The sequence below is a fragment of the Salvelinus namaycush genome, chromosome 5, assembly GCF_016432855.1.
Source record: "Salvelinus namaycush isolate Seneca chromosome 5, SaNama_1.0, whole genome shotgun sequence".
In the NCBI taxonomy this organism is placed as follows: domain Eukaryota; kingdom Metazoa; phylum Chordata; class Actinopteri; order Salmoniformes; family Salmonidae; genus Salvelinus; species Salvelinus namaycush.
In genome coordinates, this window is record NC_052311.1 from 23845385 (window position 1) to 23867030 (window position 21646).

Genomic DNA, 21646 nt, shown 5'->3' on the forward strand with positions numbered 1-21646 from the left:
ACTTTATGACAAATTATCCTATTTACACTTGGTAGTCAATTTTGACAGTGAAGAATACGTTTTGGACTCATGTCGATGCTACATAGGCTGTTTTCTAAATGAGAAGTTGGTTTTTAGGGGCGGTTGCTATTTAAAGAGGAAGACGTTGCTAGTTAAGATTAACTGTTATTGCTTCACTGTGCTGACCACATGCGTGATGTTATCAAATCATTATTTAGAATTAAAGCCAAGCTGGTGTTTGACATTAACTCACCGCCTGTCAGAGAGCATGGGAGCAATTATATTTCTCCTGATTCTGGGTCAGTAAATGTTCAGCTTTTTATTTGACCAACATATCATCACTGAGTCTGTTAAAAAGCTATATATTTATTATATGTATGTGTGCAGTTCAACCTTTCTTTTATGTCTTCATTTAGCGCTTCTCAAGGACTATGGTCATGGAGCGCCACAGAAAGGTGGGGCTGAAGCTAAGGGGATTTTGTGTTATGCTATTTGTGATGATGATGAAGACTGAATGTGAAGGTTTTAGACTTAATTTTTTTGTATTGTATTGTTAGGTTGATCAGTAATATTCACCTATATCAGCAATTTATACATGGCTCATTTGTTCATTCTCCAGCATAAACCAGACCTTGCACAAGAACATTCAACACCATTCACTTTAAGGGGGGTCTTTATTCAGAAAATATGTATTTATTGTGAATTAAATATGACTTTAATCATTATTTTCCTCTGATGTATAGAGCTTTGAATCAATACTCTTATGGCTACCTTGAGTTTGAGAGTCAATCGTATGTAAGCAGGACTAGCCAAAACCAGTGCATTTAAATGGCCATGTAACATTACACGTGTCAGAACATTCTTTTGTATATGTTGTGTCATTTAGATATCGACGAGTGCAGTAACAACTCACTCATCTGTGGGGACAATTCAGCTTGCTTCAACACTATCATGTGCTTTCACCCATGGAATTAGCTGTTAGGAGGTCAAAGGTTAAGGGGGTGGGATGACCTGAAATATTCTGCTTTTACAAAATGTTATGCTGTTTTCAAATGAAACACAATACCTTGCTCCTGTTAAAGCTTTTAGAATTTATGTATTTTTTAGGTACTACTGTGTGTGTTTTTCTGGGTTTATTGACTACTGGTGCCACTCAACAATGCTTGGGTAAGAATTCTGTGTCTTTAGTATCATCCTTATAATCAGACACTCTCACCCTCATCTCTCCATCTCCACTTCATCCTCACCACACGCTTTCTCTTTCAGACATAGACGATTGTGTTAAGTCCCCAGATATTTGTGGGAAATGGGGAACCTGTCGTAATCAGGGTTGTAGCTACCTGTGCCATTGTCCCAATGGATTTAGGAACTCTGGCGACAGACAAACTCCGTGTGTAGGTGAGAGAAACACAATTCTTCTTGAGTCTTCTGATTGTCCCATCCAATGTTTTGTTATTTTGACTGACCCAAAATATTCTGTTTCAACTTGTATTTACTCCTTGTGTAACAGGCTTCACTGTGCCTGCTTTATTGTCCCTGGCTCAAACTAATTATCCTCTGATTAACAAACACACAACTGTCTGCTTGACAACACAAACGCTTTCTCTTTCAGAGAAAGACAAGTGTGTTGAGATCCCAAATATTTGTGGGAAATGGGGAACCTGTCTTAATCAGGAGGGTAGCTACCTGTGCCAGTGTCCCAATGGATTTAGGAACACTGGCGACGGACAAACTTTGTGTGTAGGTGAGAGAAACACAATTCTTCTTGAGTCTTCTGATTGTCCCATCCAATGTTTTGTTATTTTGACTGACCCAAAATATTCTGTTTCAACTTGTATTTACTCCTTGTGTAACAGGCTTCACTGTGCCTGGTTTACTGTCCCTGGCTCAAACTAATTATCCTCTGATTAACAAACACACATAACTGTCTGCTTGACAACACACTAGCCAGCTGCGCCACCGAAAAGGTACCATTTCAGTGATGCAGGTGGAAGCATACCCTCTTACACTTGGACTCATCAACATTATTTAGATATCAACGAGTGTATAGACATGCTCCTCGTCTGTGGGGACAATTGAACATGCGTCATCACCGCAAGATGTTTAATACTGTGTCTTCCTGGGTTTAGATTAGAGCCTGAGAATATCACTGGTAAAATGTTTGTGTGTGACGTCCTTTCCTTGTCATCGCACACTTTCATCCTCTCTCCCTTAATTCGCCATCTCCCTCTTCCTCTTTCAGACATTGACGAGTGTAATACAGACGGAGTATGTGGAAAGGGGGGCATCTGTCAAAACCTGAATGGCAGTTACTGGTGCCAGTGTCCTGCTGGATTTACTAACTTTGGCAAAAACCAAACGAAGTGTGTAGGTGAGAAACAAGCACCATTCCACCTGTCGTCCATGATGTACTCCTTTATCATGGACAGGTCTGTACATAGTGTACTGTAGAAGGGTATTGAGATAAAAATGTCTGCATGTTTTTACTTTAGAGCTTAATTGTGACCAGTACAAAACACAGCCTGGACAGGTAAAGCTTTACTTTTGAATTATTACATTATTAATTGAGAAAAGGGTATTTTTCCTTGATCTTGAAATGTTTTTATGCATTTTCCTCCCAGACTCTACCAGGCTTTGATAGTTTCTTGTCTCTGTTGAGAAACAACTGTTTGGTGTTGAACAACTCTACGTTGTCTGGACCTACAAGACCGCTGCCAACTGGAGATGGGCTTTTGACAGTAAGTCACCACACAGAAACACACATGCAAACGCACACACACACGTACAAAACCCTTATGTCTCTCTTCTCTAGTTACTGGTTAATACCACGGATGTTCTTCAACTGGACCTCCAGTCCAATGGTCACCGTAGTAGCAGTGAAGTGACTAAGTTACTGAGAACCATTGAAATCTCGATCAGACTGATCGCTCCACTGCTGACAGAGAACGTGACCAGGATAGAGACCAACCACACAGGTAACACACACACACTGAGCACATATTTACAATGGGGCGGCAGGTAGCCTGACGGTGAGAACGTTGGACCAGTAACCGGAAGGTTGCTGGATCGAATCCCCGAGCTGACAAGGTAAAAATCTGTCATTCTGCCCCTGAGCAAGGCATTTAACCCATTGTTCCCTGGGCGCAGAAGACGTGGATGTCGATTTAAGGCAGCCGCCCGCACCTCTCTGATTCAGAGGGGTTGGTTTAAATGCAGAAGACACAATTCAGTTGAATACAATCAGTTGGACAACTGACTAGGTATCCCCCTTTCCCATTTACTAACCACCTTGCAGGTACTACAATCTGAACACCATACTGATCATAAACGGAGCTCTAACGAGCACATTACATCGTGTCAACGTTAAAATATAATTAATGCAATACTGTGTTCTTTCATTAATGGTGATTTCTGGTCTGTGTTGATTTTGTCAATATGTTGAAAAACAGAGGTTGAGATTATGGTGAGGAGAGAGAAGACTCCACCTAAAGGACCAGTCAGCCTGACCAATGAGAACACTCAACTTGACACCACCTGGGAGACGGTGGTCGGAGATGACCAGAATTACCCAGGTAGCCGCAGTCCTACAGTACCAATCATCTGCTCCAAATATTACTAAAGACATACATTGATAGATTCACTTGAGATATTGTGAGTTGTACATGTTTTTGTATCAGGCCTTATGTTTTCTTGTGTTGTTTTTTGTGTGCAGGGTTTGCGTTTGTTGTTCTGCTCAGCTATAAGAATCTGGATAGTCTGAAGGACAACACTTCTCATCAGAGCCAGCAGCTCATGTCAAGTGCTGCGACGGTGTCCGTTAGCAACTCCAACACAACAAACCTGCCCCAACCAGTTAATCTCACTTTCAATCACCTGCAGGTAACACTTGTGTCTCTAATTAATATTTTCTGACTGTTAGTAAAACATGTTTTTCATTGATATATTTTCCATTAAGTCACATTCTTTCCTGAATTTACTTAGTCTAAATGGAATTGACCCCAACCCATATACTCTGTATCCTAGTCCAGTGACGTTGACCCCACCTGTGTTTATTGGTCGGATGAGAATGGACTGGGGGTGTGGTCTGGGCGGGGTTGCACCTCAGTGATGTCAAACTCCAACCAAACAGTGTGCTCCTGCAACCATCTCAGCACATTCGCAATGCTGAAGGGAATCCATCAGAGAAAGGTAAAGAGAACACGAACCAGTTTTCCATCCAACCTTTTTATGCGAGTAAAGTACATGTCGGATGAAAAATGTCATGACAGGCCTGATGGAAACAGAAAATGTTTTGGAAAACTTTCTAAATGTCAAGAAAACAAAATACGCTAGACAAGGTGGGATCTTTTTGTGTCTGTAAAAATATTTATGCAAGAAATGTCAGTGGAAACGCATTTAAGGCCAAATAATGATATAATAAACATGATATGAAAGTAAACTTGGAGTCACGCTATGACGTGTGTGGCCCTCCCACTACGACTTGTCTGGAAAGCATGCAGTTTATTAGGCAACAAATTAAATATGTTTATGTTGAACTTCCTGGGGTGGTGAATGTGTGTAACGGATGTGAAATGGCTAGCTAGTTAGCGGTGGTGTGCGCTAATAGCCTTTCAATCGGTGACGTCACTTGCTCTGAGAGCTTGAAGTAGTGGTTCCCCTTGCTCTGCAAGGGCCCTGGCTTTTATGGAGCGATGGGTTACGATGCTTCGTGGGTGACTGTTGTTGATGTGTGCAGAGGGTCCCTGGTTCGCGCCCGGGTCGAGGGGACGGACTAAAGTTAAACTGTTACATGTGCATGGTGATGAGCTTGATGCTGCTTTCAAATAGCGCTGTGGGTTTAAGGGCACGTTCCAATACCGGAGTGGGCACATTTGCTATAAAGTGCAAAAAAATAATTGTGAGAAAACCCTCAGAGTTGAAAATGCCATGTAAACCCATTTAACTTGTATTTTTTATTCGGTACATGGACATTTTACCACAAAGGGTATTTTTTATCTGCACTATGTCATCAAGCACAGCCTTTTATTCGCAACAAGTCAATTTGATGAAAACACCTCTCTGGTGGGAAAATGCACATATTGTTTTAATGCTGATTTTAGAGTATTCCCATGTAAATCTGTCGCCAAATGGATGGAAACCTACTGTAGCTAGTGTAGCACATCTGAAGGGGGAGAAAATATATTCCCAGATATCTGTGTCCGAGACAATTTTTGGCTCATCTGGAAATGTTCATGTTTTAAACTACTAAATGTAAGTGTTTGATTCATTTCTCACATTATTTAGGGGAGTTTGATGCTTGTTGAGTGCTTAAGTGCTGATGTTCTTTTGGAGGCTCGGCTGTGTGTTTGATATGTTCATACTGTCTAGATGGTGTGTGTCTGATGCTTGTTATTCCTCGTTGGCAGGGAAGCGGGCAGCTGTCGTTGGTGATGTGGGTGGGTGTTTTTGTGGCACTGACCTGTGTGGTCCTGTCCCTGATCACAACCCTGTGGTGTCGCCATGCCAGCCGCAAACGTCGTGGAGGACACCGGCGGCAACAGGATGTACAGCTACATAGAAAATAAGACATAGATTTGAAATATGTGTTCTAAGAAAAGCTTTACTTGGAATTAATTTGTAACATTGTCTCTTGGCTTGCAAGGACATCCAAATGGCAGCATTTTTTATTTAGTAAAGTATTATAAAAATGTATCAAACAAACAAAAATATAAGAACAGAACTTTATGTTAATAGATATACAATATCTCATGTATAGAACTCTTATCAGTTCTGGAGTGTAACAGAAGAGGTCTGATCTCTATGGCAACATAGTTAAGTCATTTTAATCTCATAAAAGTGGTCTGTAATTAGTAGAGATGAGAATAGTGGTATATCCACTCAACGCTGCATTTGTCCAGTATTATGCCACTTGGTTGTTGTTGTAACTGAGTTATTTTAAGTGAAAGTAATATTTTTCCTGTTTATTTTACAGTGTGAGAAGGTATTTAAATTCAAAAATCATCTCGCTATTATTTCCTCCATTCTAACTATAAATATCTAAGTATGAGTTGTCCGTTTCTTCAGAAATAATGCACGACATCATACTGAAAGTACAATGAATTTGATCATTGCTCACCCAAAACATTGTTTTTTTTGCCTCTCATTAGGCCTACAGAACTGCTCACATGGTGTAAAGACTTCCAAACACCCAAACTGACTTAAAGGCCCAGTGCAGTCAAGAACATGATTTCCTGAGTTTTATGTATATTGAAACACTTTGAGGTTGGAATAAGACTGTGAAATTGTGGACATTATGATAATGCCCTTTTAGTGTAAGAGCTGTTTGAAATGTCAGTCTGTTTTGGTAGGATGAAGTTTTGGCTTGCTGGTGACATCACCAGGCAGTAAATTAGTTAATAGACCAATAAAAAAGAGCGTTCCAAACCTGGGCTGTATCATAAAAATCCCCCATCCCCCCCAAAATAAGCTTTTTGGTCTTAATTTAAGGTTAGGCATGAGTGTTTAGGGTTTTGTTTCAAATCAAATTTGAATTAAGAGAGACATTTTAGAAATAAGCGGGGTTTATGACTTTGTGGCTGTAGTAACTAGTGACGACAAGTGCACAGAGAGAGATAGCTTTGTCAGGAAGACTTCGCGTTTTGTGTCAGCCAGACTTGAGAAATGTATGTCTGCCCTGAAACTTATCGTTGATCATCATGAAGGAACATAGTGTGAGTGATATTAATATCGTAAATCTAAAGTCTCCCACCATTTGATCATAGCTGCTTCTTAATTTTCCAACAGGCTGTTTATCACACAAATGCATTTGCCATCATTATCATGACTTTGATATCTCTCATTCTCAATAGCTCTTGAAACTTCTCTCTTCATTGGTTAACCGACCTACCTTTTGAGCTAACATAAATCTAGATAATGTAGCCATTCAATGTATTAGGATGCTTCGGCTATGGAGGGAGAATTCGTCAGAAAGATTATTGATTTCATGTACAAATAGTCCCACCACCACTTGAAGAAAAACCCCAGAAACCCTCTTAATTTTTGTGTCTTTGTGATTACACTAAATGTTAAGCATTCAACCCCCTTCCCCGTCAATGCTGATAGAGGAAGTGAGATTGTGAAAGTTACGGGAAATGCTGCTGCGGTAACTTTTAAAATGAGCATAAAAGGTCAGACATCTTCAAAAGAAATCAAGAGCAAGACATTTTGAAAAGGAGAGAAAAAGATACGTAGCAGTGCTTCAGAGTGAAATATGGATTCTAAGTCTGCTTCTTCGTAAGGCAGCTGGTTTATGTGGCCCTGTTGTTAAGAGTCTATACTGTACATGTTGGTGTTTTAGATCAATGTGTCCTCGTATGTCTGATCTTGGAGATAGACTCTAGTGAAGAGGGTCTAATTCAGGGATGGAACTCATGGACGTGGTCTACGCAGAACTAGACAAATCAACCTGATGGGAATTGTTATGCAAATGGTCTTCTCTTGCCACACAGTCAGTTCCTCTTTGTTTTCGACTTACAAGAAAATGCCGTTGTAGTTATGGGAAATATTTTTACTTCCCTGCGCTAAGCACATCCGTGAGGTCTCCAAATGATTCTTTAGAACTAAAACCAAGCTGACATGTGACATTAACTCACCAGCTGTCAGAGATCATGGGAGCCATTCTATTTCTACTGATTGTGGGTCGGTCAATTTTCTGCTTTTTATTTGACCAACACATCGAGTCTGTTTAAAAGATTTAACATATGCATGTGTGCAGTTCAACTTGTCTTTATGTCTTCATTTAGCGCTACTCAAGGACCAAGGAGCAAGAGTTACTAGATGTGCGAATGGCTTTACTCAGCCGTATTCCAATCCAGGGTTTCTGAATTGTATTGGTAATGATGGAGAATATGGTTATAATTTCCTGCGTAGTATTTTGCTTTAGGAATGTGCTTTAATCAGTAATGTTGACCTCTGATAATCTCCAGCATTAAACAGACCCTGTTTGGGAACATTCAACACTATGTCCTTTACAGCCCCGGGGTTCCGCTAGCGGAACCCCCCCCCCACATTCCACTGAAAAGGCAGCGCGCGAAATTCAAAAAATATTTTTTTGAAATATTTAACTTTCACACATTAACAAGTCCAATACAGCAAATGAAAGATAAACATCTTGTGAATCCAGCCAACATGTCCGATTTTTAAAAATGTTTTACAGCGAAAACACCACGTATATTTATGTTACCTCACCACCAAATACAAAAAAGCACAGACATTTCTTTCACAGCACAGGTAGCTTGCACAAAACCGACCAAATAGAGATAGAATTATTCACTAACCAAGAAACAACTTCATCAAATGACAGTCTTATAACATATTATACAATAAATCTATGTTTTGTTCGAAAAATGTGCATATTTCAGGTATAAATCATAGTTTTACATTGCAGCTACAATCACAAATAGCACCGAAGCAGCTAGAACAATTACAGAGACCAACGTGAAATACCTAAATACTCATCATAAAACATTTATGAAAAATACATGGTGTACAGCAAATGAAAGATAAACATCTTGTGAATCCAGCCAATATTTCAGATTTTTTAAGTGTTTTACAGCAAAAACACAATATAGCATTATATTAGCTTACTACAGTAGCCAGCCACACAACTGCATTCATTCAACGCAACGGTAGCGATAGCGATAAAAACCAGCAAAAGATATACATTTATTGACTAACCTTCACAATCTTCATCAGATGACAGTCCTATAACATCATATTACACAATACATATATGTTTTGTTCGAAAATGTGCATATTTAGAGCTGAAATCCGTGGTTATACATTGTGAAAACGTAGCAACTTTTTCCTAGAATGTCCGGATATATTTCTGACACTCACCTAATCTAATCAAATAACTCATCATAAACTTTACTAAAAAATACATGTTGGACAGCAAATGAAAGATACACTAGTTCTTAATGCAACCGCTGTGTTAGATTTTTAAAAATAACTTTAGTACGACATACAGCTTACGTTATAGCGAGACAGCGCCCAAAATCAGGGCGGAAAATATTAAACATTTTCAACAGAAATACGAAATAACATCATAAATGGTTCCTACTTTTGCTGAGCTTCCATCAGAATCTTGTACAAGGGGTCCTTTGTCCAGAATAATCGTTGTTTGGATTTAGAATGTCCTCTTCGTCTGTCGAATTAGCAACCAAAGCTAGCCAAGTGGCGCGAAGCTGTCCATCGTCACCAAACGCAGAGAACGGAACACGCCAAAACTCCCAATAAACTTTCAATAATCTGATAAAACTATATTGAAAAAACATACTTTACGATGATATTATCACATTTATCAAATAAAATCAAAGCCGGAGATATTAGCCGTCTATAACGAAAGCTTTTCAGAAGGCAATCCAGAGTTCCTTCCCGCGCCTTCCTGAACAAAGGAAATTGGGGTCATGTCATTCCAAGAGCTCTCTTTTGACCTCAGATCAAGCTATCCACCCCATTCCACCTCTCACTGCCTATTGACATCTAGTGGAAGGCGTATGCAGTGCATGTAGATCCATAGATTTCAAGCAAATGAATAGGGAGGCCCTGGAACAGAGCCTCGATTTAAGATTTTTCACTTCCTGACAGGAAGTTTGCTGCAAAATGAGTTCTGTTTTACTCACAGATATAATTCAAACGGTTTTAGAAACTAGAGTGTTTTCTATCCAATAGTAATAATAATATGCATATTGTACGAGCAAGAATAGAGTACGAGGCCGTTTAAATTGGGCACGATTTCTTCCCAAAGTGAAAACAGCGCCCTCTATCCCAAACAGAATATACTGTTTATTAGTGGGATAATCTATTCTTTCTAAATTCACCTCTTATCTCCCTTATGTAGATATAAATGAGATGAACATCTGTAAAAGCTATTCAACTTGCATCAACACCATTGGATGCGACTACTATCAATGCTATTTTGGCTTCAGATTGCTTGGCTTTGAATCATGTGGTGGTCACCACAATCATATTTAAAGTGTGACTGTGTTAATGTGTGAGGGATTATCATCTTTGTCAACATAGAATCTTTAATCATCTTTCCATCTCCACTACTTTTCCCTTTACCACTCTCTTTCTCTAATCAGACATAGATGAGTGTGTTGAGAACCAACATTTTTGTGGGCAACGGGGAATCAATCAATCATCAATCAAGTTTATTTTATATAGCCCTTCGTACATCAGCTAATATCTCGAAGTGCTGTACAGAAACCCAGCCTAAAACCCCAAACAGCTAGTAATGCAGGTGTAGAAGCACGGTGGCTAGGAAAAACTCCCTAGAAAGGCCAAAACCTAGGAAGAAACCTAGAGAGGAACCAGGCTATGAGGGGTGGCCAGTCCTCTTCTGGCTGTGCCGGGTGGAGATTATAACAGAACTATGTCAAGATGTTCAAAAATGTTCATAAGTGACAAGCATGGTCAAATAATAATCATGAATAATTTTCAGTTGGCTTTTCATAGCCGATCATTAAGAGTTGAAAAACAACAGGTCTGGGACAGGTGGCGGTTCCATAACCGCAGGCAGAACAGTTGAAACTGGAATAGCAGCAAGGCCAGGCGGACTGGGGACAGCAAGGAGTCATCATGCCCGGTAGTCCTGACGTATGGTCCTAGGGCTCAGGTTCTCAGAGAGAGAGAAAGAAAGAGAGAACGAGAGAATTAGAGAGAGCATACTTAAATTCACACAGGACACTGGATAAGACAGGAGAAGTACTCCAGGTATAACCAACTGACCCTAGCCCCCCGACACAAACTACTGCAGCATAAATACTGGAGGCTGAGACAGGAGCGGTCAGGAGACACTGTGGCCCCATCCGAAGATACCCCCGGACAGGGCCAAACAGGAAGGATATAACCCCACCCACTTTGCCAAAGCACAGCCCCCGCACCACTAGAGGGATATCTTCAACCACCAACTTACAATCCTGAGACAAGGCCGAGTATAGCCAACAAAGATCTCCACCACAGCACAAACCAAGGGGGGGCGCCAACCCAGACAGGAAGATCACGTCAGTAACTCAACCCACTCAAGTGACGCACCCCTCCTAGGGACGGCATGAAAGAGCACCAGTAAGCCAGTGACTCAGCCCCTGTAATATGGTTAGAGGCAGAGAATCCCAGTGGAGAGAGGGGAACCGGCCAGGCAGAGACAGCAAGGGCGGTTCGTTGCTCCAGAGCCTTTCCGTTCACCTTCACACTCCTGGGCCAGACTACACTCAATCATATGACCTACTGAAGAGATAAGTCTTCAGTAAAGACTTAAAGGTTGAGACCGAGTCTGCGTCTCTCACATGGGTAGGCAGACTGTTCCATAAAAATGGAGATCTATAGGAGAAAGCCCTGCCTCCCGCTGTTTGCTTAGAAATTCTAGGGACAATTAGGAGGCCTGCGTCTTGTGACCGTAGCGTACGTATTGGTATGTACGGCAGGACCAACTCGGAAAGATAGGTAGGAGCAAGCCCATGTAACGCTTTATAGGTTAACAGTAAAACCTTGAAATCAGCCCTTGCCTTAACAGGAAGCCAGTGTAGGAATCTGTGTCAATCAGGTGGGTAACTACCTGTGCAAGTGTCCCACAGGATTCAGTAACTACGGCAACAGACAAACTCAGTGTGCAGGTGAGAAACATTTCCTCTTGGGTGTTGTTGTATTGGGTTTTGTCTAAATACTCTAAGGTGGCTACCTTTTGTCTGTCTTCCATGTACTAGCTGACGGTACTGAAGCACCATAACATTCTATGTCAGGTTTTATTCTGTACATAGTGTACTGTAGAATGGTTAGAGGTAATATGTCTCCATATTTTTACTTTAGAGCTTAATTGTGACCAGTATGAAACACAGCCCGGACAGGTAAAGCTTTACTTTAGAATTATTAATTGAGGAAAGGGTATTTTTCCTTGATCTTGAAATGTTGTATGCATTTTCCCACTAATGCACATGCCCCCCCTCCCAGACTCTACCAGGCTTTGATAGTTTCTTGTCTCTGTTGAGAAACAACTGTTTGGTGTTGAACAACTCTACGTTGTCTGGACCTACAAGACCGCTGCCAACTGGAGATGGGCTTTTGACAGTAAGTCACCACACAGAAACACACATGCAAACGCACACACACACGTACAAAACCCTTATGTCTCTCTTCTCTAGTTACTGGTTAATACCACGGATGTTCTTCAACTGGACCTCCAGTCCAATGGTCACCGTAGTAGCAGTGAAGTGACTAAGTTACTGAGAACCATTGAAATCTCGATCAGACTGATCGCTCCACTGCTGACAGAGAACGTGACCAGGATAGAGACCAACCACACAGGTAACACACACACACTGAGCACATATTTACAATGGGGCGGCAGGTAGCCTGACGGTGAGAACGTTGGACCAGTAACCGGAAGGTTGCTGGATCGAATCCCCGAGCTGATAAGGTAAAAATCTGTCATTCTGCCCCTGAGCAAGGCATTTAACCCATTGTTCCCTGGGCGCAGAAGACGTGGATGTCGATTTAAGGCAGCCGCCCGCACCTCTCTGATTCAGAGGGGTTGGTTTAAATGCAGAAGACACAATTCAGTTGAATACAATCAGTTGGACAACTGACTAGGTATCCCCCTTTCCCATTTACTAACCACCTTGCAGGTACTACAATCTGAACACCATACTGATCATAAACGGAGCTCTAACGAGCACATTACATCGTGTCAACGTTAAAATATAATTAATGCAATACTGTGTTCTTTCATTAATGGTGATTTCTGGTCTGTGTTGATTATGTCAATATGTTGAAAAACAGAGGTTGAGATTATGGTGAGGAGAGACAAGACTTCACCTAAAGGACCAGTCAGCCTGACCAATGAGAACACTCAACTTGACACCACCTGGGAGACGGTGGTCGGAGATGACCAGAATTACCCAGGTAGCCGCAGTCCTACAGTACCAATCATCTGCTCCAAATATTACTAAAGACATACATTGAGATATTGTGAGTTGTACATGTTTTTGTATCAGGCCTTATGTTTTCTTGTGTTGTTTTTTGTGTGCAGGGTTTGCGTTTGTCGTTCTGCTCAGCTATAAGAATCTGGATAGTCTGAAGGACAGCACTTCTCATCAGAGCCAGCAGCTCATGTCCAGTGCTGCGACGGTGTCCGTTAGCAACTCCAACACAACAAACCTGCCCCAACCGGTTAATCTCACCTTCAATCACCTGCAGGTAACACTTGTGTCTCTAATTAATATTTTCTGACTGTCAGTAAAACATGTTTTTCATTGATATATTTTCCATTAAGTCACATTCTTTCCTGAATTTACTGAGTCTAAATGGAATTGACCCCAACCCATATACTCTGTATCCTAGTCCAGTGACGTTGACCCCACCTGTGTTTATTGGTCGGATGAGAATGGACTGGGGGTGTGGTCTGGGCGGGGTTGCACCTCAGTGATGTCAAACTCCAACCAAACAGTGTGCTCCTGCAACCATCTCAGCACATTCGCAATGCTGAAGGGAATCCATCAGAGAAAGGTAAAGAGAACACTAACCAGTTTTCCATCCAACCTTTTTATGCGAGTAAAGTACATGTCGGATGAAAAATGTCATGACAGGCCTGATGGAAACAGAAAATATTTCGTAAAACTTTCTAAATGTCAAGAAAACAAAATACGCTAGACAAGGTGGGATCTTTTTGTGTCTGTAAAAATATTTATGCAAGAAATGTCAGTGGAAACGCATTTAAGGCCAAATAATGATATAATAACCATGATATGAAAGTAAACTTGGAGTCACGCTATGACGTGTGTGGCCCTCCCACTACAACTTGTCTGGAAAGCATGCAGTTTATTAGGCAACAAATTAAATATGTTTATGTTGAACTTCCTGGGGTGGTGAATGTGTGTAACGGATGTGAAATGGCTAGCTAGTTAGCGGTGGTGTGTGCTAATAGCCTTTCAATCGGTGACGTCACTTGTTCTGAGAGCTTGAAGTAGTGGTTCTCCTTGCTCTGCAAGGGCCCTGGCTTTTGTGGAGCGATGGGTAACGATGCTTCGTGGGTGACTGTTGTTGATGTGTGCAGAGGGTCCCTGGTTCGCGCCCGGGTCGAGGGGACGGACTAAAGTTAAACTGTTACATGTGCATGGTGATGAGCTTGATGCTGCTTTCAAATAGCGCTGTGGGTTTAAGGGCACGTTCCAATACCGGAGTGGGCACATTTGCTATAAAGTGCAAAGAAATAATCGTGAGAAAACCCTCAGAGTTGAAAATGCCATCTAAACCCATTTAACTTGTATTTTTTTATTCGGTACATGGAAATTTTACCGCAAAGGGTATTTTTATCTGCACTATGTCATCAAGCACAGCCTTTAATTCGCAACAAGTCAATTTGATGAAAATGCACATATTGTTTTAATGCTGATTTGAGAGTATTCCCATGTAAATCTGTGGCCAAATGGATGGAAACCTACTGTAGCTAGTGTAGCACATCTGAAGGGGGAGAAAATATATTCCCAGATATCTGTGTCAGAGTCTATTTTTGGCTCATCTGGAAATGTTCATGTTTTAAACTACTAAATGTAAGTGTTTGATTCATTTCTCACATTATTTAGGGGAGTTTGATGCTTGTTGAGTGCTTAAGTGCTGCTGTTGTGTTTGATATGTTCGTATTGTCTAGATGGTGTGTGTCTGATGCTTGTTATTCCTCTTCGGCAGGGAAGCGAGCAGCTGTCGTTGGTGATGTGGGTGGGTGTTTTTGTGGCACTGACCTGTGTGGTCCTGTCCCTGATCACAACCCTGTGGTGTCGCTATGTCAGCCGCAAACGTCGTGGAGGACACCGGCGGCAACAGGATGTACAGCTACATAGAAAATAAGACATGGATTTGAACTAGTTGTGTTCTAAGAAAAGCTTTACTTGGAATTAATTTGTAACATTGTCTCTTGGCTTGCAAGGACATCCAAATGGCAGTATTTTTTATTTAATTAAGTATTATAAAAATGTATCAAACAAACAAAAATATAAGAACACAACTTTATGATAATAGATATACAATATCTCATGTATAGAACTCTTATCAGTTCTGGAGTGTAACAGATGAGGTCTGATCTCTATGGCAACATAGTTAAGTCATTTTAGTCTCATAAACATGGTCTGTAATTAGTAGAGATGAGAATAGTGGTATATCCACTCAACGCTGCATTTGTCCAGTATTATGCCACTTGGTTGTTGTTGTAACTGAGTTATTTTAAGTGAAAGTAATATTTTTCCTGTTTATTTTACAGTGCTTGAGAAGGTATTTAAATTCAAATATCATCTCGCTATTATTTCCTCCATTCTAACTATAAATATCTAAGTATGAGTTGTCCATTTCTTCAGAAATAAAGCACAACATCATACTGAAAGTACAATGAATTTGATCATTGCTCACCCAAAACATTGTTTTTTTTGCCTCTCATTAGGCTTACAGAACTGCCCACATGGTGTAAAGACTTCTAAACACCCAAACTGACTTAATGCAGTCAAGAACATGATTTCCTGAGTTTTATGTATATTGAAACACTTTGAGGTTGGAATAAGACTGTGAAATTGTGGACATTATGATAATGCCCTTTTAGTGTAAGAGCTGTTTGAAATGTCAGTCTGTTTTGGTAGGATGAAGTTTTGGCTTGCTGGTGACATCACCAGGCAGTAAATTAGTTAATAGACCAATAAGAAAGAGTGTTCCAAACCTGGGCTGTATCATAAAAATCCCCCATCCCCCCCCAAAAATAAGCTTTTTGGTCTTAATTTAAGGTTAGGCATGAGTGTTTAGGGTTATGTTTCAAATCAAATTTTAATTAAGAGAGACATTTTAGAAATAAGCGGGGTTTATGACTTTGTGGCGGTAGTAACTAGTGACGACAAGTGCACAGAGAGAGATAGCTTTGTCAGGAAGACTTCGCGTTTTGTGTCAGCCAGACTTGAGAAATGTATGTCTGCCCTGAAACTTATCGTTGATCATCATGAAGGAACATAGTGTGAGTGATATTAATATCGTAAATCTAAAGTCTCCCACCATTTGATCATAGCTGCTTCTTAATTTTCCAACAGGCTGTTTATCACACAAATGCATTTGCCATCATTATCATGACTTTGATATCTCTCATTCTCAATAGCTCTTGAAACTTCTCTCTTCATTGGTTAACCGACCTACCTTTTGAGCTAACATAAATCTAGATAATGTAGCCATTCAATGTATTAGGATGCTTCGGCTATGGAGGGAGAATTCGTCAGAAAGATTATTGATTTCATGTACAAATAGTCCCACCACCACTTGAAGAAAAACCCCAGAAACCCTCTTAATTTTTGTGTCTTTGTGATTACACTAAATGTTAAGCATTCAACCCCCTTCCCCGTCAATGCTGATAGAGGAAGTGAGATTGTGAAAGTTACGGGAAATGCTGCTGCGCTAACTTTTAAAATGAGCATAAAAGGTCAGACATCTTCAAAAGAAATCAAGAGCAAGACATTTTGAAAAGGAGAGAAAAAGATACGTAGCAGTGCTTCAGAGTGAAATATGGATTCTAAGTCTGCTTCTTCGTAAGGCAGCTGGTTTATGTGGCCCTGTTGTTAAGAGTCTATACTGTACATGTTGGTGTTTTAGATCAATGTGTCCTCGTATGTCTGATCTTGGAGATAGACTCTAGTGAAGAGGGTCTAATTCAGGGATGGAACTCATGGACGTGGTCTACGCAGAACTAGACAAATCAACCTGATGGGAATTGTTATGCAAATGGTCTTCTCTTGCCACACAGTCAGTTCCTCTTTGTTTTCGACTTACAAGAAAATGCCGTTGCTAGTTATGGGAAATATTTTTTACTTCCCTGCGCTAAGCACATCCGTGAGGTCTCCAAATGATTCTTTAGAACTAAAACCAAGCTGACATGTGACATTAACTCACCAGCTGTCAGAGATCATGGGAGCCATTCTATTTCTACTGATTGTGGGTCGGTCAATTTTCTGCTTTTTATTTGACCAACACATCGAGTCTGTTTAAAAGATTTAACATATGCATGTGTGCAGTTCAACTTGTCTTTATGTCTTCATTTAGCGCTACTCAAGGACCAAGGAGCAAGAGTTACTAGATGTGCGAATGGCTTTACTCAGCCGTATTCCAATCCAGGGTTTCTGAATTGTATTGGTAATGATGGAGAATATGGTTATAATTTCCTGCGTAGTATTTTGCTTTAGGAATGTGCTTTAATCAGTAATGTTGACCTCTGATAATCTCCAGCATTAAACAGACCCTGTTTGGGAACATTCAACACTATATACTGTTTATTAGTGGGATAATCTATTCTTTCTAAATTCACCTCTTATCTCCCTTATGTAGATATAAATGAGATGGACATCTGTAAAAGCTATTCAACTTGCATCAACACCATTGGATGCGACTACTATCAATGCTATTTTGGCTTCAGATTGCTTGGCTTTGAATCATGTGGTGGTCACCACAATCATATTTAAAGTGTGACTGTGTTAATGTGTGAGGGATTATCACCCTCTTTGTCAACATACAATCTTTAATCATCTTTCCATCTCCACTACTTTTCCCTTTACCACTCTCTTTCTCTAATCAGACATAGATGAGTGTGTTGAGAACCAACATTTTTGTGGGCAACGGGGAATCTGTGTCAATCAGGTGGGTAGCTACCTGTGCAAGTGTCCCACAGGATTCAGTAACTACGGCAACAGACAAACTCAGTGTGCAGGTGAGAAACATTTCCTCTTGGGTGTTGTTGTATTGGGTTTTGTCTAAATACTCTAAGGTGGCTACCTTTTGTCTGTCTTCCATGTACTAGCTGACTGTACTGACGCACCATAACATTCTATGTCAGGTTGTATTCTGTACATAGTGTACTGTAGAATGGTTAGAGGTAATATGTCTCCATATTTTTACTTTAGAGCTTAATTGTGACCAGTATGAAACACAGCCCGGACAGGTAAAGCTTTACTTTAGAATTATTAATTGAGAAAAGGGTATTTTTCCTTGATCTTGAAATGTTGTATGCATTTTCCCACTAATGCACATGCCCCCCCTCCCAGACTCTACCAGGCTTTGATAGTTTCTTGTCTCTGTTGAGAAACAACTGTTTGGTGTTGAACAACTCTACGTTGTCTGGACCTACAAGACCGCTGTCAACTGGAGATGGGCTTTTGACAGTAAGTTACCACACAGAAACACACATCCAAACGCACACACACACGTACAAAACCCTTATGTCTGTCTTCTCTAGTTACTGGTTAATACCACAGATGTTCTTCAACTAGACCTCCAGTCCAATGGTCACCGTAGTAGCAGTGAAGTGACTAAGTTACTGAGAACCATTGAAATCTCGATCAGACTGATCGCTCCACTGCTGACAGAGAACATGACCAGGATAGAGACCAACCTCACAGGTAACACACACACTGAGCACACGCTGACCACATATTTACCATTTACTGACCACCTCGCAGGTACCTTTATTGAACACGATGGAAGACAGAGAGCTGGTTTCAAGCACAGGGCGCAGCAGGTGTTTATTGGTAAAGGACCACAGGAAGAGGCAGGTAGCTGGGTCCAGTGGCAGGCAGAAGGTCTTACACAACAAATCCAAAAAGGCAACAGTACAGGCAGGGAAAAGACTAGTAACGTCCGGGAGATCAGGCAATAGGTTGATAAGAGGAAATCCGATAGGCTAAAATACAGGCAGGGAATAGGCAAAAGGCATCGTTAGTTTTTTCCTGCCTCACTATCATACACAGGAGGATTAAATTACAGATGGAAAAAACAGAGCTCCCAATAGAAGTGTATCACAAAACAAACAACACCTCACAATGATGAGGCGCAAAGAACTGAACTAAATAGTGTGTGATAATGATATACAGGTGTGTGAACAGGTGATCAGAATTCAGGTGATTGGGATCTGGAGATTGAACTGTGTTCAGGGGATCTACGTGTTTGAGAGTGTGAGCTGGAAAGTGAGCTGCTATCAGGGGATCTACGTGTTTGGGAGTGTGAGTTGGAAGCAGACGTTACAGTACCAGAGGAAGACCACAATCTGAGCACCTTACTGACCATAAACGGAGCTCTAACAAGCACATTAGATTGTGTCAACTTTAAAATATAATTAATGCAATATTGTGTTCAGTAATGGTGATTTTTGGTCTGTGTTGATTTTGTCAATATGTTGAAAAACAGAGGTTGAGATTATGGTGAGGAGAGACAAGACTCCACCTAAAGGACCAGTCAGCCTGACCAATGAGAACACTCAACTTGACACCACCTGGGAGACGGTGGTCGGAGATGACCAGAATTACCCAGGTAGCCGCAGTCCTACAGTACCAATCATCTGCTCCAAATATTACTAAAGACATACATTGATAGATTCACTTGAGATATTGTGAGTTGTACATGTTTTTGTATCAGGCCTTATGTTTTCTTGTGTTGTTTTTTGTGTGCAGGGTTTGCGTTTGTTGTTCTGCTCAGCTATAAGAATCTGGATAGTCTGAAGGACAGCACTTCTCATCAGAGCCAGCAGCTCATGTCCAGTGCTGCGACGGTGTCCGTTAGCAACTCCAACACAACAAACCTGCCCCAACCGGTTAATCTCACTTTCAATCACCTGCAGGTAACACTTGTCTCTTCTTAATAGTTTCTGGCTGTCAGTAAAACATGTTTTTCATTGATATATTTTTCATGAAGTCACATTCTTTCACGAATTTACTGAGTCTAAATGGAATTGACCCCAACCCATATCCACTGTGTCCTAGTCCAGTGATGTTGACCCCACCTGTGTTTATTGGTCGGATGAGAATGGACCGGGGGTGTGGTCTGGGCGGGGTTGCACCTCAGTGATGTCAAACTCCAACCAAACAGTGTGCTCCTGCAACCATCTCAGCACATTCGCTCTGCTGAAGGGAATCCATCAGAGAAAGGTAAAGAGAAAACAAACCAGTTTTCCTTCGAACCTTTTTTTGCGCGTAAAGTACATGTCGCTTAAAATAAGTCATGACAGGCCTGATGGAAACAGAAAATATTTCGTAAAACTTTCTAAATGTCAAGAAAACAAAATACGCTAGACAAGGTTGGATCTTTTTGTGTCTGTAAAAATATTTATGCAAGAAATGTCAGTGGAAACGCTTAAGGCCAAATAATGATATAATAACCATGATATGAAAGTAAACTTGGAGTCACGCTATAACGTGTGTGGTCCTCCCACTACGACTTGTCGGGAAAGCATGCAGTTTATTAGGCAACAGATTAAATATGTTTATGTTGAACTTCACAGGGTGGTGAATGTGCATGGTGATGAGCTTGATGCTGCTTTCAAATAGCGCTGTGGGTTTAAGGGCACGTTCCAATACCGGAGTGGGCACATTTGCTATAAAGTGCAAAAAAATAATTGTGAGAAAACCCTCAGTAGAGTTGAAAATGCCATGTAAACCCATTTAACTTATATTTTTTATTCGGTACATGGACATTTTACCACAAAGGGTATTGTTTATCTGCACTATGTCATCAAGCACAGCCTTTTATTCGCAACAAGTCAATTTGATGAAAACACCTCTCTGGTGGTAAAATGCACATATTGTTTTAATGCTGATTTGAGAGTATTCCCATGTAAATCTGTCGCCAAATGGATGGAAACCTACTGTAGCTAGTGTAGCACATCTGAAGGGGGAGAAAATATATTCCCAGATATCTGTGTCCGAGACAATTTTTGGCTCATCTGGAAATGTTCATGTTTTAAACTACTAAATGTAAGTGTTTGATTCATTTCTCACATTATTTAGGGGAGTTTGATGCTTGTTGAGTGCTTAAGTGCTGCTGTTGTGTTTGATATGTTCATACTGTCTAGATGGTGTGTGTCTGATGCTTGTTATTCCTCGTTGGCAGGGAAGCGGGCAGCTGTCGTTGGTGATGTGGGTGGGTGTTTTTGTGGCACTGACCTGTGTGGTCCTGTCCCTGATCACAACCCTGTGGTGTCGCTTTGTCAGCCGCAAACGTCGTGGAGGACACCGGCGGCAACAGGATGTACAGCTACATAGAAAATAAGACATGGATTTGAACTAGTTGTGTTCTAAGAAAAGCTTTACTTGGAATCCATTTGTCACATTGTCTCTTGGCTTGCAAGGACATCCAAATGGCAGCATTTTTTATTTAATTAAGTATTATAAAAATGTATCAAACAAACAAAAATATAAGAACACAACTTTATGTGAATAGATATACAATATCTCATGTATAGAACTCTTATCAGTTCTGGAGTGTAACATATGAGCTCTTATCTATATGTCAAAAAAGTCATTTTAGGCTCATGAGTTTGGCCTATAATTTGTAGCATGAATTTTCCTAGAATAGTGGTATATCCACCCAACGCTGCATTTGTCAAGTATCAAGCCATTTTGTTGTTGTTGTAACTATTTTCTGAGACCTAATATTTTGCTCCAATCTGATTCAAATATCTAAATACAATCGGTCCCTTTCTTCATCAATAAAGCTAAACCATACTGAAACTACAATGTATTTTACCATTGCTCTCCCAAAACATAGTTTTTTTTGCCTGCCCACATGGTGTAAAGACTTCCAAACACCCAAACTGACTTAAACCAGA

General features: G+C 40.6%; 2 protein-coding genes across 2 annotated transcripts; both read left to right on the forward strand.

Moving 5' to 3' along the window:
* Nucleotides 1-206: 206 nt before the first annotated feature.
* LOC120047435 (adhesion G protein-coupled receptor E2-like) lies at nucleotides 207-6414 on the forward strand. Its single transcript, XM_038992952.1, has 13 exons — nucleotides 207-299; nucleotides 417-455; nucleotides 1108-1167; nucleotides 1267-1398; nucleotides 1613-1744; nucleotides 2243-2371; nucleotides 2493-2530; nucleotides 2622-2738; nucleotides 2813-2975; nucleotides 3450-3572; nucleotides 3713-3879; nucleotides 4024-4188; nucleotides 5406-6414. The coding sequence occupies exons 1-13, from the start codon at nucleotides 269-271 to the stop codon at nucleotides 5562-5564; spliced, it is 1455 nt and encodes a 484-aa protein (XP_038848880.1). The 5' UTR covers nucleotides 207-268; the 3' UTR covers nucleotides 5565-6414.
* Nucleotides 6415-16963: 10549 nt separating this feature from the next.
* LOC120047436 (adhesion G protein-coupled receptor E3-like) lies at nucleotides 16964-21536 on the forward strand. Its single transcript, XM_038992953.1, has 8 exons — nucleotides 16964-17187; nucleotides 17627-17758; nucleotides 17952-17989; nucleotides 18093-18446; nucleotides 19231-19353; nucleotides 19494-19660; nucleotides 19803-19967; nucleotides 20929-21536. Exons 4-8 carry the CDS (start codon nucleotides 18419-18421, stop codon nucleotides 21085-21087), a joined length of 642 nt encoding a protein of 213 aa, XP_038848881.1. The 5' UTR covers nucleotides 16964-17187; nucleotides 17627-17758; nucleotides 17952-17989; nucleotides 18093-18418; the 3' UTR covers nucleotides 21088-21536.
* The last annotated feature ends 110 nt before the right edge of the window (nucleotides 21537-21646 follow it).

Bases quoted from the DNA above. Each gene is read 5' to 3' on its own strand.
- LOC120047435 (XM_038992952.1), top strand. From the start codon at position 269: ATGGGAGCAATTATATTTCTCCTGATTCTGG. The intron at 1,168-1,266 runs GTAAGAATTCTG...TTTCTCTTTCAG, and splicing joins TGCCACTCAACAATGCTTGG to ACATAGACGATTGTGTTAAG. The intron at 1,745-2,242 runs GTGAGAGAAACA...TTCCTCTTTCAG, and splicing joins CGGACAAACTTTGTGTGTAG to ACATTGACGAGTGTAATACA.
- LOC120047436 (XM_038992953.1), top strand. From the start codon at position 18,419: ATGACCAGGATAGAGACCAACCTCACAG. The intron at 18,447-19,230 runs GTAACACACACA...GTTGAAAAACAG, and splicing joins GATAGAGACCAACCTCACAG to AGGTTGAGATTATGGTGAGG. The intron at 19,661-19,802 runs GTAACACTTGTC...ACTGTGTCCTAG, and splicing joins TCACTTTCAATCACCTGCAG to TCCAGTGATGTTGACCCCAC.